General features: G+C 45.7%; 3 protein-coding genes across 5 annotated transcripts in view; 1 reads left to right on the forward strand and 2 right to left on the reverse strand.

The window, feature by feature from the left end:
* Nucleotides 1–7,874: 7,874 nt before the first annotated feature.
* LOC139359969 (protein S100-A7-like) lies at nt 7,875–14,519 on the reverse strand. Its single transcript, XM_071085191.1, has 3 exons — nt 14,479–14,519; nt 12,850–13,007; nt 7,875–11,936 (listed from the first exon to the last, which is right to left on the reverse strand). Exons 2-3 carry the CDS (start codon nt 12,988–12,990, stop codon nt 11,772–11,774), a joined length of 306 nt encoding a protein of 101 aa, XP_070941292.1. The 5' UTR covers nt 12,991–13,007; nt 14,479–14,519; the 3' UTR covers nt 7,875–11,771.
* LOC105497930 (protein S100-A15A) overlaps nt 8,300–27,130 on the forward strand; it is a 36,170-nt gene continuing 17,339 nt past the window's right edge. Inside the window, exon 1 of one of the 3 annotated variants that reach the window (XM_071071274.1) lies at nt 8,300–8,566. The gene's annotated coding sequence lies outside the window, so the exon portion shown is untranslated. The remainder of the gene's footprint in view (nt 8,567–27,130) is intronic. The other 2 variants (XM_011769468.3, XM_011769469.3) reach the window with 2 other exon arrangements.
* LOC139356671 (protein S100-A7) lies at nt 25,677–26,969 on the reverse strand. The gene is made up of 2 exons (XM_071071264.1): nt 26,756–26,969; nt 25,677–25,841 (listed from the first exon to the last, which is right to left on the reverse strand). The coding sequence occupies exons 1-2, from the start codon at nt 26,894–26,896 to the stop codon at nt 25,677–25,679; spliced, it is 306 nt and encodes a 101-aa protein (XP_070927365.1). The 5' UTR covers nt 26,897–26,969.

Consider the following 27,130-nt stretch of genomic DNA (forward strand, 5'->3'; position numbering starts at 1 on the left):
GGTGCTCCTGACAGACCCTGGGAGAATGAGGAGTGGTGTAGGGGGAATATGAAGGGCTCTGTGAACAGGCCCTATTCAAAGGACACATGAGAAGCAGCTGTGAGGAGCACCAGGGTACCTGGGTGGGTGCCCAGGGAGTAATCTAGGCTCCCCTCTCCCAGTGGGGAATAATTTGCATTACACCATAGGCCAATGGTAAGCCCAGTGAGTTGGCGGGACTTGTCCCTGCCCCTGAGGTTTCTATGGGGGATGGACCATGGCTGTCTTGGTGTGTCCAGGGATCTGGTGGGGCTCTGAGATCATGCAGCAAGGGTGCTCACTGGAGTCAGAGGTTTGCGACAAGGCCCCATGTCTGCCCCTCCCCAGCTCTGTGACTTTGTGCAAGCCGCCTGCCAGTGACCTTTTCCCTTCAGCTGTAAAATGAGATCAAAATCTCAGTTGTCTTCCCGGCTGCCCTGGGAGGACCAGCAAGACGTCTCTAATAAAAGCGGTTTTCCTCGGAAAGCACAGGGCTTTCCTCAGCAGCTGTCCCTCCTGGAGTGACCTGGAGGCCACTGTGGCCAGCAGGAGGACATGTGCTCTGGAGAAGACAGAGGCCTCCTGCCTGTCACCTGGGGCCTAGAGCTCACAGAACAGCCTGGAGAAAGGTCCCTGGGCCATGTCCAGGTCAGAGCCCTGGTTCCTCTGCTGTGCACTGCACTGGACAGTGGCTCCTGCGGGGCAAGGTAACCCCATGCTCAGCCAAGACTGACAGCACAGATCCTGGATTTCCACAGACGGCTAGAAGTGGGCTTCAGAGTCAGTAGGACTTAGCTTCAAATCCTAGCTCTGCCAGTTTCTAGGGGTGTCCTCTTGGCAAATCTAGCTAAACTTGGTTCACATCTGTAAACTGAGATAATCATACCCACCACACAGGATTCTCCTGAGAATTAAATGAGACAATGCATGCAAAGCTCTTAGCAGACTGCCTGGCGTGTGGTAACCTGTCACAAATGACAGCCGCATTTACCTTACCGACAGGTGATGAAAGCTCCTCAAATGACTCATTGGATCCATAATCAGGGACTCTGATTCCACCTGCAAATCCCCAAATGCCCTATGTGCTGGCGGCACAGCATCCCTCTCACCTTCCCTCTGTCATCACCCTCCGTTCCAGCCCCAAAGGACTTAGAAAGGCAAGAGGACTCCGCTGGGGGCTCGCTGGGCAGGCACAACGGAGCCCTAGGGCAGTGTCGGCTGAGTTTCCACCCGGACCAGCGTCATGTTGAGGCAACTGATGGAATAAGCGCCAGGCACCCAGTCCTGGTCCCAGCCTAGATCTGAGCATCATCAAAGGCACTGCTCTCCTCCCAACAACCTTCTCCCATTTACCTCCCTTCTCTGCCTCCTCTGCGGGGTCTGGTGAGTCCCCGTGTGCCCATGTGCTTCTTCGAGGTTGAAGGCACAATGCCCCAGCCTGCTTGCTGCCTGCTCATGTCAGGAAGAAGGCCCTGGGCTGGGAGTCAGGATGCCTGGGTTCAAGTTACAGCTTGTTCCTGATTGGCCTGTGCGGCCTGCAGGGAAGTCATTTGTCCTCTCCCTCCAGGCCTCAGCATCTTCTTTTGGACAGTGAGGGGCTGGACTGGATAATCTATATCCCTTCTGTTCTGACTTTTGGTGGTCCTGTGACACCAGGGAGCCTCACAGAAGAGCTACTGCAGAGAATGTCTCTGCAGGCCACTGAGGCCAGAGCCGAGTCCAGGATCCCCAGCGCCGCCTCTGCCTGCTGCAGTCCTTCTTTCTACTGAGAGGTTTGTCCATTTCCCGGCTTCCTGGGCTCAGGTCTCTTCAAGATGCTCTGAGGCACCGGAGAGGCCCAGAGTGAATCCTTCATGTTTGTGCCATTCCCTTAATTTCCCCTTGCTCCCAGCGCTGGGCCCAGAGTTGGGAGCACAGGGATGGTACAAATGTGTAGGGATTGGCAGAGTCCTCCAGTGCCCACTGGAGCATTGTAAGAGGACTTGAGCCCAGAGATCCAGGAGACACACGGAGTGGGGTGGCTCAGGCCTCCCCCGGGCTGTTGATTGCTGACCTGTCAGTAGCTCCACAAGGACGGGGCACCACCCAGATTCTTTATATTTTATCTGAGATCCCAGAGCTCTGGGAAAGCGAGGGGTGATAGTGCCTTTCTTCATGTCAGTGTTTTGCTGGGGAGTCTGACTGCTGATTTCAGCAGTAATGGATCCATAAGTGGACTCCTACTTTCCCCAGCACCTTAAATTCAGGGTCCCTCAGATGCTACCACCTCATTCTTCCACCCCTACAGCCGACCCCCTCCTCCTCTGGCCACATATCCCACCCTGGGCCTTACAATTTCCACGACTTCCCCTCCCTCTCCTCAAACATTTATTCCCTCCTCTGGATTTCACCTGGACTGAAGGATTGTCAGATTCCTTCTGCTCCATCTCAGGGTTGCCTCTCACCTTCCCTTCAGACCCAGCCCTTACTCCATTCCCTGCCTATCCTGTCTCCTTTCATCCCTGTTACCCAGAGTCTTAGACGTTGGAAAACAAGCCAGACGGCCAGCACCCTTTCCTGCAGCCCCGGCCCTTACTCCATTCCCTGCGTATCCTGTCTCTCTTCATCCCTGTTTCCCAGAGTCTCAGATGTTGGAAAGCAAGCCAGGCAACTGGCGCTCTTTCCTGCAGCTTACTGGACACAGGAGCTGCCGAGCTGCTGAAGGACTTACTCAACCTATGTCACAAATACACCCAAGATTCAGATGCCGTTTGCAGATCTGGCTGTCCAACGTCACGCATTTCCCCACCTACCTGTCGGCCTGTGTGAGCAGGGACCCAGCAGCTGGGTGGGAGTGGGGCACGAGTGCACGGCACACCTGGACCTCACTGGCCTGAGAACCAGCTCATGGAGAGGCACCGGCGTGGCAGGCTGGCGAGCACCTCGCACCTCCCCCCAGCCACTGCACCTCTACTCCTGACTGGAAGGGGTATAGTAGACAGAGTCCAGGATGGGGTGAGAAGACCCGATTTCCTGCACAGCCCCTGCTGTTTACTTATTTCATTGGTACAAATACGTAAACACCAACTCAGGGAGCCTTAGTTACCTTAGATGTAAAACTGGGGACAATGTCACTTATTTCCTGGGGTTGTCATGAACACTTAAATGAGGTAAAACATGTGCGATGCTTTGTAAGATGGGAAGAGGGACCGTGATGTTAACGAGTGTTATTAGACAGTCAGCAGGCTACGTGACTTGTGGGTCGGGAGAAGGTCTCCTGGCTTAAACTATCTCTCTTCTGTCTGCAAAAAAATTTCCCCCTTTAAATTCAACTCTGGGTTCATCTGCTCCTTCTGGAAGCTTCTTTTCATGTACCCCTCGGAGCAGCAGTTAATACCACAGAATCATAATGCCAAGTGAAATGGGGCAGCCCTAAAACCCTGGGGAGTTTTTGGTTCCCCCTCACTATGACATCTAACTTCACCATTAAACCATTAACACCCGCTGAACTCACTGGCACAAATAATGCAACAGACTGAATCACAGAGAGTGAGCTCCGACAAGGAGGGGATTCAGAATTGGTGTATTTTGATGGAATGAAGAGGAGTGGAGGTAGTTTTGAGACTAGGGTCCAAAGCGTGTTGGCCCGGGCAGAATGAATATTGGACATTCCAAGGGGCACAGGCAGACCTTGCCTCAGAATTTTGGGATCTCCTATGCATGCTCTCATTTGAGCCAAGAGTCACCAGTTAAAACGTCAGGGTCAGGTCTCCCCATTGCATCCATTACGGCTGTCCTAACCCCACCCTTCTACAACTTCCACCTCACCCCCTACATATTTCCTCTTAGCCTCTGCCATCTCCTTCTCACCCTCCCAGTCCAGCCCCAGGTTGTAACCTTCCTTTTGTTTGATATCTTCTCCCAACAGGAAAAGAAAGAGCCCGGATTTCTTAGAAAAGTTGTTCAAGAAGGACAGGAATCATGATGAGAAGATCAATTTTTCTGAGTTTTTCTCCAGTGTTCCTGCAGTTGCTAAGGAATTATACCATCAGTCCCATGGCCAGAAGCCCTGTTCTGAAGGTTATGGATGACCCAACCCCATCTCAGCCCAGCCCAGCCCGTGGGCCCTCCACTCAGGCCCCGGCTTAGCAGACACCAAGAGCCAGTAAATGGGTCCCCTGCTCTGGTTGCTAGGCTCTTTTCCTCTTTCTCTTTGGTCATACATGTTGGCAACGCAGTGGGTTCTGCTTAGCTGCTTTGTTCTTTCTTTCTTTTTTTTCTTTTTTGAGACAGAGTCTTGTTCTGTTGCCCAGGCTGGAATGCAGTGGTGTGATCTCGGCTCATTATAACCCCTGCCTCCTGGGTTCAGGTGATTGTCCTGTCTCAGCCTCTCAAGTAGCTGAGATTACAGGTGGTTGCGACCATGCCCAGCTAATTTTTGTATTTTTAGGAGAGACAATGTTTTGCCGTGTTGTCCAGGCTGGTCTCCAACTGATCTGCCTGGATCCTGACTTCAAGTGATGTGCCCACCTCGGTCCCCCAAAGAGCTGGGATTACAGACGTGAGCCATATTTTGTTCTTTTTTATGTGGTTATCCCCATCTATCATAGGTTTGGACATACACACACAAACACACACAGGCACACAATTTTTGTGGTTACCTTTGAAATTTTAACTTGCAATACATACTAGACTAGAGCTAATCAATATCTCTACTCTCCTCCTAAACAATGTAAATAATTCATTTTAAATTCAGAGACTCCCCTTCCAGCTTATATACTATTGTTTTCCAGCCTTTTAACTCTCCTTAAAAATTATGTCCCTTATTTTGGAATGATTATTATTATTTGAGACAGGGTCGGCTCTGTTGCTCAGGCTGGAGTGCAGCAGCAGGATCATGGCTCACTGCAGCCTCCACCTTCTTAGCTCAAGTAATCCTGATTCAGCCTCTTATGTAACTGGGATTCCAGGCAAGTGCCAACATGCCTGGTTAATTTTTTATTTTTTGTAGAGATGGAGGTCTCACTACGTTGCCCGGGTTAGTCTTGAGCTCCTGGGCTGAAGCGATCCTCCATCTTGGCCTCCCAAAGTGCTAGGATTAGAGGTGTGAGCCACTATGCAGGGCCAGGAATTATTATTTTTGATTTAACAAATATTTCGTTAGGATTACCCACTTGATCCACTGCCTCAGACTCCCAAAGTGCTGGGATGACAGGCGTGAGCCTCCGCACTCACCCAAGACTTTTTAAATGTACAACTTCACTCTCCATTTCTTCTTTTTCTCCTTTCATTTTGCTGTTGTTGTTGTAGAAATTGGGTCATTTGTCCTGTAGAATTTCCTGCAGTCTGGAGTTCCTAATTGTAACAGATTCCTCAGCCTCTCTCTTCCCTTGGTAACCTGGTAGATCTAGAGTCTTAAGCATATTCAGGTTTCATGTTTTTAAAAGTAGATTGCTTCATATGTGGAGTTGTCTATCAAGAGTACATGTCTCAGTGTCTTTTTCTTATGTATCAGTCATGAATGATCATTGCCAACACTGAGTAAATCCAATTCTGCCTACACTTCTGCAGATAAACAAGTCTGGAGAAAAATGTGCTTACCTTGTTGACTGGTCACACTTCAAATTCATGACCACTAATCCAACTGCGCATTCAATACAAATAAGAGAGTATTTGCATATTTCAATTACCCCATCTACTCTCTTATCAGAATCAGTGGCCATACACTCTGCCTTCCCCCAACTACCATGAACTTTTTATGTTCCCAGCAAAGGTCCATCCGTCCTCTTTCACTACATCCCATCCCCCTTGCTTTTTTCAAACACCCGCTACAGAAATTCTCCCCTTTTTCTTATGCACCTTCAGTTTTTCTGTTTTCTGGTCTTCTCATTCTATACAAATACACTGTTATTTGTCTGACCTTAAATAATAATTTTGACTTCATTCTCCTCTGTGATCTTCTCTATTCTCTGTTTCCATTTACAGCATTTAAAAAATTTTGTGGATGTATAATATTTGTACATACTTAAGGGGTTCATGTGTGATATTTTGTTACATGCACAGAATGTATAATGATCAAGTCATGGTATTTAGGACATCTATCACCTCAAGTATTTATCATTTTTATGTGGTGAGAACATTTGAAGTCCTCTCTTCTAGATCTTTTGAAATATACAATACACTCTGGTTAACTATAGTTGCCCTATTCTGCCATAAAACATTAGATCATATTCCTTCTATATAGCTAGGTGTTTCTACTCATTTAACCAATCTCCCTTCACCCCACCCATTCACCTTTCCCAGCCTCAGTAACCATCATTCTCCCTATACCTCCATGAGACGAACTTTTTTTTTTTTTTTTTTTTTTTTAAGCTCCCACAGGTGAGGGAGAACATGTGATATTTGTCTTTCTGTGCCTGGCTTATCATCTCTGGGTTTGTTTACATTTTATATTTTTATCTTCTCTTGTTTCCATTTCCTATTTTCATCTTCTCTCTTGGTGTACTTGTATTTTTTGAATGCTGAACATTAAGAATGAAAATTTTTTTATTTCAGACTATGGATGATTTTCTCTCCCTCCAGAGAATTTTCTTTAGCTTCTGGAAAGGAATTAGAGTAGCAGATCATTTAAATCCGATCTGGGTTTATTGATTCAATACTGAATTCTAGGATTTATATTTCTGATCCATATACTTATTCCCAGGAGTAGCAATTGAGGGTTTCTAACTGAAATCCTGGAATGTTTAGAAGGGTACCTCTACCTTGGAAATCCTCTGAGCTTTGATTTTTATCTCCTAAAGGCTCTTACTAGCTATTTAGGTTTTTAACAAAGATTTTCTGATGGGCTGTACCTCTTGTCCTGTACAACTTGTGAAAAGACACATGCCTAAAAGGGAGAAAATTCGAGTGATCAGCTCACCATTTGTTGCTTCTCTTTTATGTAAATTTTTGTCTTTTCAAGTTCTGGCTGTGTTGGAAGTCCTGAACACTAATTTCAATCTCACCAGTCCTGAATGACTATTAAAATTGCAAATAATCTTCCTTGTCTCTTAGAAGTTACTTTCTGTTTGGTTTGTTAACTTCTTTGTTCAAACTACTTAAGAATTAATTTCTCAGGAAGAGAAGCAGCTTTAATGTTGAGTACATTGATTGAGTCTTCTTTCTCTTGGATAACCAGAGCCTTCAAGTCCTGGTTACTTTGGTAGCTTTTTGATGCTTTGAGGCAGATAATTTTATGATTTTGTCCACATTTTCTATGTTTTATTGGGATAATTGGTCTATTTCTATGTTTTATTGGGATAATTCCATAACCAGAAGCAGACATATTGGCAATAATGCTGAACTACAGGAACTCTTGGTTCTGTTGGTAAGAAAACAATAGTCAAGCCAAGAGCACATAGAATCTGTATCCCAGGTAGTCTACCTTTTGGAACACACACATATATATACACATATATATATGTGTGTGTTCCAAAAATATTCACACAGATACATAAGGAAATATATATAATGATGTTCCTCATAGTATTGTTTGTGGTGGTAAGGAGTGGGAGGCAATATGAGGGTGGGGAAGGTATTTGTGGAGAAGTGGGTAGACAAATACTGTGGTAGCACATTATAAAGTAAATGCAACTCAGAGGTAATAATGCTAACAGTGCATAGAGCAATGTGGATATGAGTTGGAGTTCCACTGTAAAGTTATTTAAAGTTACATTGCTGGATTGTATGAAATAAAGGCTCTCATGCTCTTCTATACAATTCCCAAAGAAGCTGATTGGTTCACATTAACTGCTTTAATTTAGATCGAAACATGGTTAAAGAATAATAAAAGATAAAAAATACTGAAATAGAAAAATAAACCAAGGAAACCAAAGGTCCTACTAGAAATTCAGTTTTAATATAAAATTGAAAATAATGGTAAATAAATGATGCTCCTAGTGAGAAGCATTAATTTTTTAATCCAATAATATTGAGGCCAAAGAAAGGAGAGCACTGAAACTTATCTGGTGCTGGTCATAATTCTTGTAAAATGCAAGTTACAAAAACAATAAGATATTATCTCACACTTAGTTATATATATATAATCTATGATGCATCAATCCCTTTCCTGGGCAAGAATACCAAAAAACTACCTCACAGATTTTAAGGGGACACGTGTGAATATGCTGCCATGGTGTGGTTATAGTGACAGGATACTGGAAACAATCTGGTTGTTTATCAAACACATGGTCTTTTATGATTTTCTGCTCCTTTCACATTGTTCCCTTTGCCCTCTTTTCTTCCTGGAAAGTTGAGATCACTCTTCAGGAGCCTACTCAAAAACCACCTGCATGTGGGGTAACATAAGAGATTTCTGTAGAGAAGGTTGAATAAATGTCAGTCAGAAGAAAGCAAAGAGAGACAGGAGTGACGTCACAGTGAATTCAGCACCACGGACAGCTCACGACACTCCAGCCCAGGCAACAGAGTGAGACTTCGTCGGAAAGAAAAAAAGTTATTGGAATGTTTTGATATCAGAATTTCTTGGGACCGTTTGGATTTCCAGAATCTCTTTCACATCAACTGTCATGTGAGTGTGGGCATAGAGCTGTCAATTATTCTTTCTCTTTAGTATCAATATAATGCACAGTAGCTATTACTTATTCCAAATCAAGTCAATTCTTGCTCTAGTATGTGTTAGAACAAAGGTTGAATTCTGATCAATATGACACTAATACCTGTGCCCTTAGGCCTTGCTCTAAAATGTTCTCCTTCCAATGTGGAATGACACATTGCCCACACTCTATTCCTTGAAACTATTTTGAAGGAATATTGGGTGAAATCAAATCAATTTTCTATCTGCTGACTGGAGCTCTGGGATGTGGTTGTGGAGATGGCCTGGTCCCCTCTCCTCTTTATATCCATTTGCTTCTGTTCTATAAGCCACCTTGGTGAGTTTGGAATGACAGTTCTCTTGACGACCTGCCATAGCAAATCAGCAATATCTCAGGATTTGGGATCTTAACTAGGAACTGCATGCTAGACATGGGGTCCCTGTCCTGTTATCACCTCTTGGGATGACATGGATGTATAAACAGAATATCCTAATAGATGTGATGAGTTCTGCATTGGCATAAGCATGGAGAGTGTGAAATAGTCTCAGGAACATTAGACAAGAGTCCCTTGAGAAGGTGATTTTTAATCCTAGACAAGAAAATCAAGAAGTATTTGTCCACACACTCCATCCTAATTAGTATGTGCCATTGCCAATTCACGGAATATTATCAGGAGAAATATGAACTGGAAAAATAAAGGGAGGGCATGGCAACATTAGGGGTAGTCAGTTGCCTTCTGGACTCTACCGATGGACTTGAAAGTCCAGGAACCCCACCCAAGGGAGACCCTCTCTTCTTTTGGGAGATCAGGATGTGAGTCCTTAGGGAAGCTCTTCAGTCATTTGCATTATTCCTTTTGGCCTAGTTCCAGATTCTGGGGTCCAGATTCTGAGGTCCTCTCCTAAGCTGCACAACCTTCCTCCAGGACTGGAAGTTTTTAGATTTTGCACTGCTGTTTACATGAGGTGGTATTGATTAGAATTTGCACAAATGTATTTTATAATAAAAAATGATATAGAGTACTCACTATGAGCTGGGATCCAGTACTGCTATCTGCTGGGTAACCAGGAGATCTGAGGTAATAGTGTTTTCCCCCCATGATTCCAAGTCTGGATGAAAAGACACGAGGGGAATCTGAGGTAATGCAGCCACTATGGTAGGAGTGGGGTGAGGGTGAGGGAGGCACAAATGAGGAAGAGATCATTTCTTTGGGGTGAAGAGATGGTAGTTCACCCTCTAAATGTCTAAGAGACATTGACATTAAGGTCAGTCTTAAAATGTAATGTGAATGAGACAGATGAAATATTAAAAGACATTTCTGGCAGAGGCAGTAGTTTGGAAGATTGGTATAGAGGCATGAAATACTGAGATATACTGATGAGGGGTGTGTTGCGCATACTTGGAATAACAGCAGCTGGGTGAACAGGAGGGATTCAGAGAGTGCTGGGCAGACAGGAAGTCAGGCACCCACCCTTAGGACCCTGGCATGACGGTTCTGGGCAGTGACCAGCAGTCCTGGTGGAGGAGAGAGGAGGAAAATGGGGAAGATGGTTCTAGGCTGGAGATCTGCAGGGAAGGTGTGGCCCAAGGAAAGTGGGCAACAGAGCTAAGAGAGGAAAGAGAGCAATTCTGGGGTGGATGATGGGGGGCAGGCTGCACAGAGAAGGCAGCAGGAGACTGGGAAGAGAAAATGAAATCCCAGGGACTGCAGGTCTCTGTGAGTTCCAAGAACAGGTGGAATAAGAATGAGAAAGGGAGAGAAGGAGAGAGAAGAAACCTAATGGTCAGACATTGGGATTTGGAGGTGAAAACTGCAGATCAGTCCTGAATGCTAATGAGGTGCAGAATATGTTCAGGAAGGAAGATTCCTGATGAGGAGAGGAGATGCTGGTCTGTGAAGAGAGGTGTGAGTGTGGAGTGCAGCAGTCATTCACAAGAGCAAATAACCCATCCTACACACTTCTGCTGGTTGGATGGAAAGAGAATTTTTGAGATTGTTGCCTGATTTCTCCAAGAAGAATGTTTGCCTCATTGAGAGGTTAGCTGGAGACTGACCAGGGTGGTAAGCGTGATATGGACAGATGATGTGAGACTCAAGGAGGAATACTAAGAGCAGCTGCATGGAACATGGCCTTGAAGTGACACTGGGTGAACATTAACCCTGTGTTGTGGCCTGTATGGAGAGACCTGTCAGTGCTCTGCTAGGATAGCACTGTGTCCTGCTTGTTTCTGCATCCTCAGCCCATAGCACAGTGCCTGGCCTGGAGTAGACTACCAATAACAAACCGCTCCATTATCCACCAGATAGAGGTGCTGCAATTTCTCATCACAGTCAGCATAAGCTTTCTGTGTCAGTCCTTAGGGCATTTCTGTGATGTTGCCTTATTCAGGCCAGCCTCCTTAATAGGGCTTCTGGACCACTTAGAGCTGTTCAAAATCTAGAGTATTCATTCATCATCAGAAACCCAGTCCTGGCATTGAGCAAACCATCATGGAGAACAGCTAAGCATCAGAGTGACTCTCTCTCACTTCCACAGGGTCACCCACATAGGCACATGCACACAAGCACACAGCACAGGGAGAGGACACAGACCTTGGAGCCCAGATCACAGGACAAGGGAGCCCATCCTCAGGGAACTACTGAGCCTCCCATTCGTAGTCACATGGGCCCTGAGCCTGATCCCATCCAGGAATCCCTATGTGAGTGGTTTCTGTTTCCCCAAGCCCTGGAGAACAGCTGGGGTGGGAGCGGGAGGGCAGGAGCACACTGAGAGATGCCAGCTCCTTCTGAGTGCAGTATCTAAATACATCTGAATGACCTGGTCCATGCCTTGACAAGGAGGGGCATTGCTGTGACCTGGCAAAGCCCTTCTACTAGCTTCCACCTGTAACCTGCTGTGGTGGCTGCATTTAGGGAGTGGGGCAGAGGCAGACACCAGGACCTGTGTGAGAGGCAGCTCAGCGCTGCTGGAGGCCACAGGGAGAACATTGGTGGTGGGACATTACTCCTGGGTGACCCACTGGATGGGGGTGGTGGGGATTCTCCAACAAAGTTAGCCTGGAATTGGCAGTTTTGACAATGTAGGTCACCAAAGAGAAGAAGGAAATAAGGCAAGTGTCTGGTGGGAGGAGACACTTTATTGTTCCTGGGGTCTCTGGAGGCCCCTTGGTGGGGCTGGATCACTGGCTTCCCCTGAAACAGGGTGCCCCTTCGTGGCTTTGCTTGTGGTAGTCTGTGGCTATGTCTCCCAGCAAGGACAGAAACTCAGAAAAATCAATCTTCTTATCCTCATTCTTGTCCTTTCTCTCAAAGACACTGGCCAGGTAATGTATGCCCTTTTTGTCCTGTGAAGAGAAAAACATACAAACAAGAAAAATTTAATCACAAACAAGTTTTGGGCTGGGAGGGGAAAGGAGGAGGCAGAGACAGAGACAAATGCCTAGATCTGCACAGGCATCGTGGCGGGGCTGGGAGTGCAGGGCGAGTGGGTGAAGTTGGGGTGAGGATGTGAATGTTATCCCTGGAGTTCTCTAGGGAGACTTTTTGTCTCAAACCTCAGATGGGAGGCAGGTCCTGTCCCAAGGTGCTCTGTTTAGTGACCTTGGGGAGAGCAGTCCCCTGTCCCAGCCTCACTCTCAACTGTCCCCAGCCTTTAAGGGCACTGGCTACCTTAGTTCTACACCAGGGCCCCCAAATTGGCCCTCATGCTTTGTTCTCTTTTTTCTCTGACCTCCTCTCCTTTCTTCTCTTTTTCCACCAAACACGTCTTCTGGGTTCCCTGCTTTTGGTCGTCTAGACCCTTTGGTACCTAGTAGCCCACAATTTTTTTCAGATTTGCTAATGAGTCTTGTTTATTGCAAAGAGGGCTATTGATTTCTACTAGCAATGGAACTTCTAGTTCTTTCTCATTGATCTCGAGGATGTTGATGTGGGGCCTTAGGGAAGCAGGACCTGAGCATGTCAGTTTAGTCTCACAGAGAGGGGGTCAGTGAGCACTGGGAGGGGACTGTGCACCGCCCTCAAGCTGCACACTTTGCTGACCATCTCATAACCTCATTTATATCTGTATAACTCTTTCCCATTTTCATACTTTTTTGCCTATCATCCTTAGATTCCCATATGATCCAAGCAATAAATTTGCAAATGGGAAATGTTTTAATCAGAGGATGAGGGTGACCTGTCAAAGGACCCACAGCAAACTGTATCCTCAGCCATGCCAGAGTCCAACCAACATTGAGAAGCTAAACCCCGACTCACACAGGCACTGAGGAAGTTGGGGAAGTTCTCCTTCATCATCGTCAGCAGGCTTGGCTTGTCAATCTTGTCATCACGTCTGGTGTATTTGTGAAACATGTCGATCATGCCTATTATGGACGTCTCAGCTTGAGTGTTGCTCATCTTGGCTTTCAAAAAGGCTTCATGAAATAAAGACAATCATTTTTTTCCCTTCATTTAAGTTAGGGTCTCTATGTGGGGGTGTTGGAAGGAAGGCTGAGGACAGAGGAAAAACAGCCCTAAGATGGAACAGAAGGAACTCGATTTTTAAAAATGTGATGGGATAAATTGTTCAAAAATGAAAGAGTAGGACCAAGTCTGAGACCTGGCCCACCCCGGCCAGGGCCAAGAGGAGATGCAGGTGGATGGTGGAAGTCTAGCTGTGGGCAGAGCTTTGGAGAGGGAGAAGCAGAGAGAGTCGGGGGCCAGCAACACATGGAAGAACTGAGCTGGGACCCCCCCCCAGCCTCAGCCAGCACATGGCAGACCCCACCCTTAAAACAGCACCAAATCCATCTCCTCCAGCTTCACAGTTGTGGTGAGAGTCACAGGTGCAGGACAATGGCCTCGGGGATCTGGTCTCTGACCCTCCTGGGCTGCTTCAGGAACCAGACACCGTGGGCTCCACCTTGACTCAAGTGCAAGCCCTGCATGACATGGTGCGTGCAGGCTCCAGGTGTACATGTGAGCCTGGATATGAGTGTGAATGGGAAACACAGCCCTGTCCCTTGGGAATGAGAAACGGGAATGGCCTCTGTTATAAGGAACAGAAATAACTCCCTGGTTCTTAAGCTGCTGGATGGGATGGGATTGAGGTGGTTGTCGCTTCATGTCTGCACTTGGGAATTATCTGCACCCTCGGAATCACCAAGGCTTGACCCTGTTTAAATAAAAAGATCTGACTTCCCAGAGCAAATTCTCCAGCCAGTAGGCAGTCTGGGCTGGCCTGCACCCCAAGCCTGAAAAATAGGACAGTGCAGCTCCCACTTCCTGCACTTTCCGAAGAACCAGAAAAGGATCTTGGCTAACGCGTGTGGGTGTCTGACAATAAACCCCCAATACCTCTCAATGCAGGAGAAAGCTCCGTGCTAGCAACTGACTAAGAGGAGCCACTCAAAGCTTTTTGAATCTGAGGCCAAGGCCAGAGGTCAAGCCCTGTGCCCAGAGATTGACTGAGAATTTTTAGGTCCCAGGCCTGGGGGTTTGGAGAGCCTCCAAAGCATTCACAGGGGACCCTTATCCCTCCACGCTTTGTGGGGGTGGAGCTGGGGAGGGGTTCAGCAACGGGGATCCCAAAAGGAGGATGAATCCAGGGAGGAAGAAGACAGGAAGGAAAGGGAGGGTCCTTGCTCAGGTCCCACTGGGGACATTTCCACATGAGTTGTCTCAGAAGCCTGCAAAGGAGCAATGGACAGGTTTGGTCCAGCCACCTGGTTGTACAGATGTGAGCTCTCGGGCTTGAGTGAAGGTCACACAGCCCAGCTAATGGCAGAACTGGCCTAGACCCAGGCTCCTGAGTCTTCGTCCACAGCCCTTTCGCCTCCTTCAGGCAGCATGGCAGGCCGGGCACTGAGCACTTCTAGAAAATGCAAAGAGGCTGGTGAGACTTACCGGAGCTGGGAAGCGACACGAGAAGGATGAGTGAGATGTGTGTGTTTGGAAAAAGAGCAGTCCTTTAAAGGCTCAGCCTGGCTCTTCCCAGGGGCTGGCAGGCCTTGGGCCACCTCTGTCATCTGTTTCTTGGAGGCTTGCCCCATATCAGGTGGGTGGGACACACCCAGGAGGCTGTGCTCAGGATTTCTGGCCAGGGTCCTAGGTCACCAGGTCCCACCCCACCCCAGAGACCTCACCTGGGGACTTCTCTGGCTCAACCTTGATTTGAGGGTAAGACAGGCAGTGCATGTGTAGCAGCAAGTCAGGAAATGGGAGAAAAGAGCACTGGGCCTCTGGACCCAAAGAGGATGGAGTTTCAGACTCCTGAAGGTAGCATGGTCTTGTTTATTCCCTCTCCCAGTCCTTCCACACATTTGTTGAGACAGCCTGTTCTATGACCCCACCGCGTACTGAGCATTCTAACGACCAGACATCAAGATACCTGCTGCTCCTGCATCCTCCTCAACCCTCATAGTCCTAAGAGGCAGGTGCTGCAATCTCTATTTTAGGAAAGGAGAAGTTGAGATGTTCCCAAGTTTACTCAGCTAGTAAACACAGCAAATCATCATACGAACACAGAAAAGGCGGAATCACATCCTTACTTGTATCCCCTGTGCTGTAGGTCTTGGGTCGCATTAGGGTCTGCCCTAAGGGAACTCAGAGTCCAGGGAGGGAAGCAGGGTTCCTTCATTGCTAACCATTGGTCAGCCCCTCACAGGAGCCCTGGACTCAGGTGGGGGGACTGTGGTCAGGGCCCCACTATCTAGGTTGGGTGGTGGAGTGACCCCCCGTGGAATGAGCCTGGAGGCAGGGAGTGGGAAAAGTTCTTTCCTGCCCCATGGCACTAACTTCCCAGAAAGTCTTCAGCATTTTTCCTCCTCCTATGCAAAACAGCCTGTGTAGGAGTTGGGAGCTGTGCCCTTGGCTATAATGTGCCCTAACCTGCTTTGGAAAGGTTGACCCAGGTAGGGGCAAGAGGATTGTGAAGGCATGGGAGTCCCTGGGGCATGGTGAGGAAAGGGAGATGATGAATCACTGAAATGCACTTTTTCTGTTATCCTCTTACAATGTTCCTTGTAGGCCATAAGAGGTCCTGGTTCATTTAGTGCCAGCCCCTTAAGCACTCTGGGGCTCCATAGAGCTGATGTGATGTTTCCCTAGGTGGGACCTATTTTCTCCACCCATCATATTTCTTCAAGTTCCTTCTCTGTCAGTTCTTATGTAATTGGGGGACCTGTTTCTCCCTCTCCCACTTCCCCATATGATGGCAATATTACTTTTAGTGGCAAAAGATACACACACACACACACACACACACACACACACACACACACACAGAGGAATACTACTCAACCATAAAAAGAATTTTAATGATGCTTTTTGCAGCAACATGGATGGAACTGGAGGCTATTATCTTTTTTTTTTTTTTTTTTTTTGAGATGGAGTCTCGCTCTGTCACCCAAGCTGGAGTGCAGTGGCCGGATCTCAGCTCACTGCAAGCTCCACCTCCCGGGTTCATGCCATTCTCCTGCCTCAGCCTCCTGAGTAGCTGGGACTACAGGCGTCCACCACCTCGCCCGGCTAGTTTTTTGTGTTTTTTTTAGTAGAGATGGGGCTTCACCATGTTAGCCAGGATGGTCTCGATCTCCTGACCTTGTGATCCGCCCGTCTCGGCCTCCCAAAGTGCTGGGATTACAGGCTTTAGCCACCGCGCCCGGCCCTGAGGCTATTATCTTAAGTGAAATTACTCAGAAACAGAAAGTCAAATACTGTGCACCCTCACGTGTGAGTGGGAGCTACATCACGCATACAGATGGAGGTAGATGTAGAATCATAGACACTGGAGACTGCGAATTGCAGGAGGTCAGGCGGTGGGTGAAAGATGTACATTTCTTGGTGGGTACAATGCTTGTACCCAAGCATTTAGGATGGCTACGTTAAAAGCCCAGACTTCACCACTGTGCAATATATTCATATACATTTGTATGCAGGTTTTTGTGTGGACATAAATTTTCAGCTGTTTTTGGTAAATCCCGAGGAGTGTGATTTCTGGATCCTATGGTAAGAGTATGTTTAGTTTTTTAAGAAAGCACCAAAAACTGTCTTTCAAAGTGGCTGTACTATTTTGTGTTCCTGTCATCAGTGAATGAGACTTCCTGTTGCTCCACATCCTTCTTCAGCATTTGGTGTTGTCAGTGTTCCAGATTTTGGCCATTCTCATAAGTGTGTACTGGTATCTCATTGTTGTTTTAATTTGCATTTTCTTGAGGACTTATGATGTGGAGCGTCTTCTGATACGCTTATCTATTACCTGCTGTGTCTTCTTTGATGAGATGTCTGTTCAGGTCTTTGACCCATTTTCTAATTGGTTGGCTTGTGTTCTTATCATTGAGTTTTTTTTTTTTCTTATATATGTTGTGTTTCTTGTAAGCAGTATATAATTGAATTTTACTTTATTCTTTTGCTGCATAATTGCTTTCTGTGATAATGTATTATTTTTTCAATTTAATTTAAATATATTTACTGATATGTACCATGTTAAATTTGGTTTCATTTTTCCTATTTCTTTTTTTTTTTATTATACTTTAAGTTCTAGGGTACATGTGCACAATGTGCAGGTTTGTTACATATGTATACTTGTGCCATGTTGGTGTGCTGCACCCATCAACTCATCAGCACCCATCAACTCATCATTTACATCAGGTATAACTACCAAAGCCATCTCTCCCCTCTCCCGCCTCCCCATAATAGGCCCCAGTGTGTGATGTTCCCCTTCCAGAGTCCAAGTAATTTCATTGTTCAATTCCCACCTATGAGTGAGAACATGTGGTGTTTGGTTTTCTGTTCTTGTGATAGTTTGCTGAGAATGATGGTTTCCAGCTGCATCCATGTCCCTACAAAGGACATTAACTCATCCTTTTTTATGGCTGCATAGTATTCCATGGTGTATATGTGCCACGCTTTCTTAATCCAGTGTCACTGATGGACATTTGGGTTGATTCCAAGTCTTTGCTATTGTGAATAGTGCCACAATAAACATATGTGTGCATGTGTATTTATAACAGCATGATTTATAATCCTTTTGGTATATACCCAGTAATGGGATGGCTGGGTCAAATGGTATTTCTAGTTCTAGATCCTTGAGGAATAGCCACACTGTCTTCCACAATGGTTGAACTAGTTTACAGTTCCACCAACAGTGTAAAAGTATTCCTATTTCTCCACATCCTCTCCAGCACCTGTTTTTTCCTGACTTTTTAATGATTGCCATTCTAACTGGTGTGAGATGGTATCTCATTGTGGTTTTGATTTGCATTTCTCTGATGGCCAGTGATGATGAGCATTTTTTCATGTGTCTGTTGGCTGTATGCATGTCTTCTTTTGAGAAATGTCTGTTCATATCCTTTGCCCACTTTTTGATGGGGTTGTTTGATTTTTTTCTTGTAAATTTGTTTAAGTTCTTTGTAGATTCCAGATATTAGCCCTTTGTCAGATGAGTAGATTGCAAAAATTTTCTCCCATTCTGTATGTCGAGTGTTCACTCTGATGGTAGTTTCTTTTGCTGTGTACAAGTTCTTTAGTTTAATTAGATGCCATTTGTCAATTTTGGCTTTTGTTGCCATTACTTTTGGTGTTTTAGACATGAAGTCCTTGCCCATGCCTATGTCCTGAATGGTATTGCCTAGGTTTTCTTCTAGGGTTTTTATGGTTTTAGGTCTAACATTTAAGGCTCTAATTCATCTTGAATTAATTTTTGTAAAAGGTGTAAGGGAGGGATCCAGTTTCAGCTTTCTACATATGGCTAGCCAGTTTTCCCAGCACCATTTATTAAATAGGGAATCCTTTCCCCATTTCTTGTCAGGTTTGTCAAAGATCAGATGGTTGTAGATGTGTGGTATTATTTCCGAGGGCTCTGTTCTGTTCCATTGATCTGTATCTCTGTTTTGGTACCAGTACCATGCTGTTTTGGTTCCTGTGGCCTTGTAGTATAGTTTGAAGTCAGGTAACGTGTTGCCTCCAGCCTTGTTCTTTTGGCTTAGGATTGTCTTGGCAATGCAGGTTCTTTTTTGGTTCCATATGAACTTTAAAGTAGTTTTTTCAAATTCTGTAGAGAAAGTCATTGGTAGCTTAATGGGGATGGCATTGAATCTGTAAATTACCTTGGGCAGTATGGCTATTTTCATGATATTGATTCTTCCTATCCATGAGCACGGAATGTTCTTCCATTTGTTTGTGTCCTCTTTTATTTTGTTGAGCAGTGGTTTGTAGTTCTCCTTGAAGAGGTCTTTCACATCTCTTGTAAGTTGAATTCCTAGGTATTTTATTCTATTTGAAGCAATTGTGAATGGGAGTTCACTCATGATTTGGCTCTCTGTTTTTCTGTTATTGGTGTATAAGAATGCTTGTGATTTTTGCCCATTGATTTTGTATCCTGAGACTTTGCTGAAGTTGCTTATCAGCTTAAGGAGATTTTGGGCTGAGATGATGGGGTCTTCTAAATATACAATCATGTCATCTGCAAACAGGGACAATTTGACTTCCTCTTTTCCTAATTGAATACGCTTTATTTCTTTCTCCTGCCTGATTGCCCTGGCCAGAACTTCCAACACTATGTTGAATAGGAGTGGTGAGAGAGGGCATCCCTGTCTTGTGCCAGTTTTCAAAGGGAATGCTTCCAGTTTTTGCCCATTCAGTATGATATTGGCTGTGGGTGTGTCATAAATAGCTCTTACTATTTTGAGATATGTCCCATCAATACCTAATTTATTGAGAGTTTTTAGCATAAAGGGCTGTTGAATTTTGTCAAAGGCCTTTTCTGCATCTATTGAGATAATCCTGTGGTTTTTGTCTTTGGTTCTGTTTATATGATGGATTACATTTATTGATCTGTATGTTGAACCAGCCTTGCATCCCAGGGATGAAACCCACTTGATCATGGTGGATAAGCTTTTTGATGTGCTGCTGGATTCGGTTTGGCATTATTTGATTGAGGATTTTTGCTTCAATGTTCATCAGGGATATTGGTCTAAGATTCTCTTTTTTTGTTGTCTCTCTGCCAGGCTTTGGTATCAGGATGATGCTGGCCTCATAAAATGAGTTAGGGAGGATTCCTTCTTTTTCTTTTGATTGGAATAGTTTCAGAAGGAGTGGTACCAGCTCCTCTTTGTGGCTCTGACAGAAATCGGCTGTGAATCTGTCTGGTCCTGTACTTTTTTTTGGTTGGTAGACTATTAATTATTGCCTCAATTTCAGAGCCTGTTATTGCTCTATTCAGTGATTCAACTTCTTCCTGGTTTAGTCTTTGGAGAGTGTATGTGTCCAGGAATTTATCCATTTCTTCTAGATTTTCTAGTTTATTTGCATAGAGGTGTTTATAATGTTCTCTGATTCTAGTTTGTATTTCTGTGGGATTGGTGGTGATATCCCCTTTATCATTTTTTATTGCATCTATTTGATTCTTCTCTCTTTTCTTCTTTACTAGTCTTGCTAGTGGTCTATCAATTTTGTTGATCTTTTCCAAAAACCAGCTCCTGGATTCACTGATTTTTTGAAGAGTTTTTTTGTGTCTCTATCTCCTTCAGCTCTGCTCTGATCTTAGTTATTTCTTGCCTTCTGCTAGCTTTTGAATGTGTTTGTTCTTGCTACTCTACTTCTTTTAATCGTGATGTTAGGGTGTCAATTTTAGATCTTTCCAGCTTTCTCTTGTGGGCATTTAGTGGTATAAATTTCCCTCCACACACTGCTTTAAATGTGTCCCAGAGATTCTGGTATGTTGTATCTTTGTTCTCATTGGTTTCAAAGAACATCTTTATTTCTGCTTCCATTTTGTTACGTACCCAGTAGTCATCCAGGAACAGGGTGTTCAGTTTCCATGTAGTTGAGCGGTTTTGAGTGTTTCTTAATCCTGAGTTCTAGTTTGATTGCACTGTGGTCTGAGAGACAGTTTACCATAATTTCTGTTCTTTCACATTTGCTGAGGAGTGCTTTACTTCCAACTATGCGATCAATTTGGGAATAAGTGCGATGTGGTGCTGAGAAGAATGTATATTCTGTTGATTTGGGGTGGAGAGTTCTGTAGATGTCTATTAGGTCTGCTTGGTGCAGAGCTGAGTTCAATTCCTGGATATCCTTGTTAACTTTCTGTCTCATTGATCTGTCTAATGTTGACAGTGGGGTGTTAAAATCTCTCATTATTATTGTGTGGAAGTCTAAGTCTCTTTGTAGGTCTCTAAGGACTTGCTTTATGAATCTGGGTGCTCCTGTATTGGGTGCATATATATTTAGGATAGTTAGCTCTTCTTGTTGAATTGATCCCTTTACCATTATGTAATAGCCTTCTTTGTCTCTTCTGATCTTTGTTGGTTTAAAGTCTATTTTATCAGAGACTAGGATTGCAACCCCTGCCTTTTTTTGTTTTCCATTTGCTTGGTAGATCTTCCTCCATCCCATTATTTTGAGCCTATGTGTGTCTCTGCATGTGAGATGGGTCTCCTGATACAGCACACTGATGGGTCTTGACTCTTTATCCAATTTGCCAATCTGTGTCTTTTAATTGGAGCATTTAGCCCATTGACATTTAAGGTCAATATTGTTATGTGTGAATTTGATCCTGTCATTATGATATTACCTGGTTATTTTGCTCATTAGTTGATGCAGTTTTTTCCTAGCATTGATGGTCTTTACAATTTGGCAGGTTTTTGCAGTGGCTGGTACTGGTTGTTCCTTTCCATGTTTAGTGCTTCCTTTAGGATCTCTTGTAAGGTAGGTCTGGTGGTGACAAAATCACTCAGCATTTGCTTGTCTGTAAAGGATTTTATTTCTCCTTCACTTATGAAACTTAGTTTGGCTGGATATGAAATTCTGGGTTGAAAATTCTTTCCTTTAAGAATGTTGAATATTGACCCCCACTCTCTTCTGGCTTGTAGAGTTTCTGCCAAGACATCCGCTGTTAGCCTGATGGGCTTCCCTTTGTGGGTACCCCGACCTTTCTCTCTGGGTGCCCTTAATATTTTTTCCTTCATTTCAACTTTGGTGGATCTGACCATTGTGTGTCTTGGAGTTGCTCTTCTTGAGGAGTATCTTTGTGGCATTCTCTGTATTTCCTGAATTTGAATGTTGGCCTATCTTGCTATGTTGGGGAAGTTCTCCTGTGTAATATCCTGAAGAGTGTTTTCCAACTTGGTTCCATTCTCCCAGTCACTTTCATGTACACCAATCAGACATAGATTTGGTCTTTTCACATAGTCCCGTATTTCTTGGAGGCTTTGTTTGTTTCTTCTTCCTCTTTTTTCTCTAAACTTCTCTTCTCACTTCATTTCGTTCATTTGATCTTCAGTCACTGCTACAATTTCTTCCTGTTGATCGAATCAGCTACTGAAGTTTGTGCATGCATCACATAGTTCTTGTGCCATGGTTTTTGGTTCCATCAGGTTATTTAAGGTCTTCTCTATGCTGTTTATTCTAGTTAGCCATTAGTCTAATCTTTTTTCAAGGTTTTCAGCTTATTTGCGATGGGTTCGAACATCCTCCTTTAGCTCGGAGAAGTTTGTTATTACTGATCACCTGAAGCCTTATTCTCTCAGCTCGTCAAAGTCCTTCTCCATCCAGCTTTGTTCTGTTGCTGGTGAGGAGCTGCATTCCTTTGGAGGAGAAAAGGCGCTCTGATTTTTAGAATTTTCAGCTTTGTACTCTGGTTTTTCCCCATCTTTGTGGTTTTGTCTACCTTTGGTCTATGATGATGGTGATGTACAGATGGGGTTTTGGTGTGGATGTCCTTTCTGTTTGTTAATTTTCCTTCTAACAGTCAGGACCCTCAGCTGCAAGTCTGTTGGAGTTTGCTGGAGGTCCACTCCAGACCCTGTTTGCCCGGGTATCACTGGTGGAGGCTGCAGAACAGCAAATATTGCAGAATGGCAAATATTGCTGCCTGATTGTTCCTCTGGAAGCTTTGTCTCAGAGAGGCACCCGGCTATATGAGGCATCAGTCGGCCCCTACTGGGAGGTGCCTCCCAGTTAGGCTGCTTGGGGGTCAAGGACCCACTTGGGGATGCAGTCTGTCTGTTCTCAGATCTTAAACTCTGTGCTGGGAGAACCACTACTCTCTTCAAAGCTGTCAGTCCAGCATGTTTTAGTCTGCAGAAGTTTCTACTGCCTTTTGTTTAGCTATACCCTGTCCCCCAGAGGTGGAGTCTACTGAGGCAGGCAAGCCTCCTTGAGCTGAGGTGGGCTCCACCCAGTTCGAGCTTCCCAGCCAATTTGTTTACCTATTCAAGCCTCAGCAATGGCAGGTGCCCCTCCCTCAACCTCGCTGTTACCTTGCAGTTCGATCTCAGAGTGCTGTGCTAGCAGTGAGCAAGGCTCTGTGGGCGTGGGACTCTCTGAGCCAGGTGCGGGATATAATCTCCTGGTGTGCCGTTTGCTAAGACTGTTGGAAAAGCACAGTATTAGAGTGGGAGATACCCAATTTTCCAGGTGCCATCTGTCATGGCTTCCCTTGGCTAGGAAAGGGAATTCTCCAGCCCTTTGCACTTCCTGGGTAAGGCAATGCCTCACCCTGCTTCGGCTCACCCTCAGTGGGCTCCACCCACTGTCCTGTTCCCACTGTCCAACAAGTCCCAGTGAGATGAACCCAGTACCTCAGTTGGAAATGCAGAAATCACCCACCTTCTGCATTGCTCACGCTGGGAGAAGTAGACTGGAGCTGTTCCTATTCAGCCATCTTGGAACCTCTCCATAAATTTCAAACATATTTGAGACATCCGAAAAACTGATCATTTGTTTTTGCACCCCAGGGAGACCTTCTCTTCTTTTCGGAGATCAAGGCTTGAGTCAAGCTCTTCAGTCATTTGCATTATTCTTTTTGGCCTAGTTCCAGATTCTGGGTTCCACATTCTGGAGTCCTCTCCTAAGCTGCACAGGCTGCCTCCCAAGCTGGAAGTTTTTAGATTTTGCACTGCTGTTTACATGAAGTGGTATTGACCAGAATTTGCACAAAAGTATTTTATAATAAAAAATAATGTAGAGTACTTATTATGAGCTGGGATCCAGTACTGCTATGTGCTGGGTAACCAGGAGATCTGAGGTAACAGTGTTTTCCACCCATGATTCCAAGTCTGGATGGAAAGACACGAGGGGAATCTGAGGTAATGTAGCCACTATGGTAGGAGTGGGGTGAGGGTGAGGGAGGCGCAAATGAGGCAGAGATCATTTCTTTGGGGTGAAGGGATGGTGGTTCAGCCTCTAAATGTCTAAGAGACATTGACAAAAAGCTCAGTCTTGAAATGTAATGTGAGTGAGACAGATGAAGTACTAAAACACATTTCTGGCAGAGGCAGTAGTTTGGAAGATTGGTATTGAGGCATGAAATACTGAGATATACTGATGGGCGGTGTGTTGCGCATACTTGGAGTAACAGTGGCCGGGTGAACAGGAGGGATTCAGAGAGTGCTGGGCAGACAGGAAGTCAGGCACCCACCCTTAGGACCCTGGCATGACGGTTCTGGGCAGTGACCAGCAGTCCTGGTGGAGGAGAGAGGAGGAAAATGGGGAAGATGGTTCTAGGCTGGAGATCTGCAGGGAAGGTGTGGCCCAAGGAAAGTGGGCAACAGAGCTAAGAGAGGAAAGAGAGCAATTCTGGGGTGGATGATGGGGGGCAGGCTGCGTAGAGAAGTCAGCAGGGGGCTGGGAAGAGAAAATGGAATCCCAGGGACTGCAGGTCTCTGTGGGTTCCAAGAACAGGTGGAATAAGAATGAGAAAGGGAGAGGAGAGAGAAGAAACATAATGGTCAGACATTGGGATTTGGAGGTGAAAACTGCAGATCAGTCCTGAATGCTAATGAGGTGCAGAGTATGTTCAGGAAGGAAGATTCCTGATGAGGAGAGGAGATGCTGGTCTGTGAACAGAGGTGTGAGTGTGGAGTGGAGCAGTCATTCACAAGAGCAAATAACCCATCCTACACACTTCTGCTGGTCAGATGGAAGGAGAATTTTTGAGATGGTTGCCTGATTCCTCCAAGAAGAATGTTTGCCTGACTGACAGGTTAGCAGCAGACTGACCAGGGTCGTAAGAGAGAAGGAGGAATACTAAGAGCGGCTGCACAGAACATGGCCTGGAAGTGGCACTGGGTGAACGTTAACCCTGTGTTGTGGCCTTTATGGAGAGACTCACCAGCACTCTGCTAGGACAGCACTGTGTCCTGCTTGTTTCTGCATCCTCAGCCCATAGCACAGTGCCTGGCCTGGAGTAGACTACCAATAACAAACTACTCATTACCTGCCAGATAGAGGCACTGCAATTTCTCATAACAATCAGCATGAGCTCTCTGTGTCAGTCCTTAGGGCATTTCCATGGTGCTCCCTTATTCTGGCCAGACTCCTTATTTGGACTCTGGAACTACTTTGAGCTCCTCAAAATCTGGAATATTCATTCATCACCAGAAATCCAGTCTTGGCATTTAGCAAACCATCATGGAGGACAGCTCAGCTTCAAGGTGACTCCCTCTCACTTCCATAGGGCCACCCACATAGGCACATGCACACAAGCACACAGCACAGGGAGAGGACACAGCCCCTGAAGCCCAGACCACAGGACAAGGGAGCCCATCCTCAGGGAACTACTGAGCCTCCCATTCGTAGTCACATGGGCCCTGAGCCTGATCCCACCCAGGAATCCCTATGTGAGTGGTTTCTGTTTCCCCAAGCCCTGGAGAACAGCTGGGGCGGGAGCAGGAGGGCAGGAGCACACTGAGAGATGCCAGCTCCTTCTGAGTGCAGTATCTAAATACATCCGAATGACCTGGTCCATGCCTTGACAAGGAGGGGCATTGCTGTGACCTGGCAAAGGTCTTCTACCAGCTTCCACCTGTAACCTGCTGTGGTGGCTGCATTTAGGGAGTGGGGCAGAGGCCGACACCAGGACCTGTGTGAGAGGCAGTTCAGTGCTGCTGGAGGCCACAGGGAGAACATTGGTGGTGGGACATTACTCCTGGGTGACCCACTGGATGGGGGTGGTGGGGATTCTCCAACAAAGTTAGCCTGGAATTGGCAGTTTTGACAATGTAGGTCACCAAAGAGAAGAAGGAAATAAGGCAAGTGTCTGGTGGGAGGAGACACTTTATTGTTCCTGGGGTCTCTGGAGGCCCCTGGGTGGGGCTGGATCACTGGTTTCCCCCGGAACAGGGCGCCCCTCCGTGGCTTTGCTTGTGGTAGTCTGTGGCTATGTCTCCCAGCAAGGACAGAAACTCAGAAAAATCAATCTTCTTATCCTCATTCTTGTCCTTTCTCTCAAAGACATTGGTCAGGTAATGTATGCCCTTTTTGTCCTGTGAAGAGAAAAACATACAAACAAGAAAAATTCAATCACAAACAAGTTTTGGGCTGGGAGGGGAGAGGAGGAGGCAGAAACAGAGACAAATGCCTAGATCTGCACAGGCCTTGTGGCGGGGCTGGGAGTGCTGGGCGAGTGGGTGAAGTTGGGGTGAGGATGTGAATGTTATCCCTGGAGTTCTCTAGGGAGACTTTTTGTCTCAAACCTCAGATGGGAGGCAGGTCTTGTCCCGAGGCGCTCTGTTTAGTGACCTTGGGGAGAGCAGTCCCCTGTCCCAGCCTCACTCTCACCTGTCCCCAGCGTTTAAGGGCACTGGCTACCTTAGTTCTACCCCAGGGCCCCCAAATTTGCCCTCATCCTTCGTTCTCTTCTTTCTCTGATCTCCTCTTCTTTCTTCTCTTTTTCCACCAAACTCATCTTCTGGGTTCCCTACTCTTGGTCGTCTAGACCCTTTGGTACCTAGTAGCCCACAGTTTTTTTCAGATTTGCTAATGAGTCTTGTTTATTGCAAAGAGGGCTATTGATTTCTACTAGCAATGGAACTTCCAGTGCTTTCCCATTAATCTCAAGGATGTTGATGTGGGGCCTTTGGGAAGCAGGACCTGAGCATGTGAGTTTCAGTCTCACAGAGAGGGGGTCAGTGAGCACTGGGAGGGGACTGTGCACCGCCCTCAAGCTGCACACTTTGCTGACCATCTCATAACCTCATTTATATCTGTATAACTCTTTCCCATTTTCATACTTTTTTGCCTATCATCCTTAGATTCCCATATGATCCAAGCAATAAATTTGCAAATGGGAAATGTTTTAATCAGAGGATGAGGGTGACCCGTCCAAAGACACATAGTAAAATATATCCTCAGCCATGCCAGCGTCCAACCAACATTGAGAAGCTAAACTCCGACTCACACAGGCACTGAGGAAGTTGGGGAAGTTCTCTTTCATCATTGTCAGCAGGCTTGGCTTGTCAATCTTGTCATCACGTCTGGTGTATTTGTGAAACATGTCGATCATGCCTATTATGGACGTCTCAGCTTGAGTGTTGCTCATCTTGGCTTTCAGAAAGGCTTCAGGAAATAAAGACAATCATTTTTTTCCCTTCATTTAAGTTAGGGTCTCTATGTGGGGGTGTTGGAAGGAGGGCTGAGGACAGAGGAAAAACAGCCCTAAGATGGAACAGAAGGAACTCGATTTTTAAAAATGTGATGGGATAAGTTGCTCAAAAATGAGAGGGTAGGACCAAGTCTGAGACCTGGCCCACCCTGGCCAGGGCCAAGAGGAGAT

The sequence above is a fragment of the Macaca nemestrina genome, chromosome 1, assembly GCF_043159975.1.
Source record: "Macaca nemestrina isolate mMacNem1 chromosome 1, mMacNem.hap1, whole genome shotgun sequence".
Taxonomy (NCBI): Eukaryota; Metazoa; Chordata; class Mammalia; order Primates; family Cercopithecidae; genus Macaca; species Macaca nemestrina.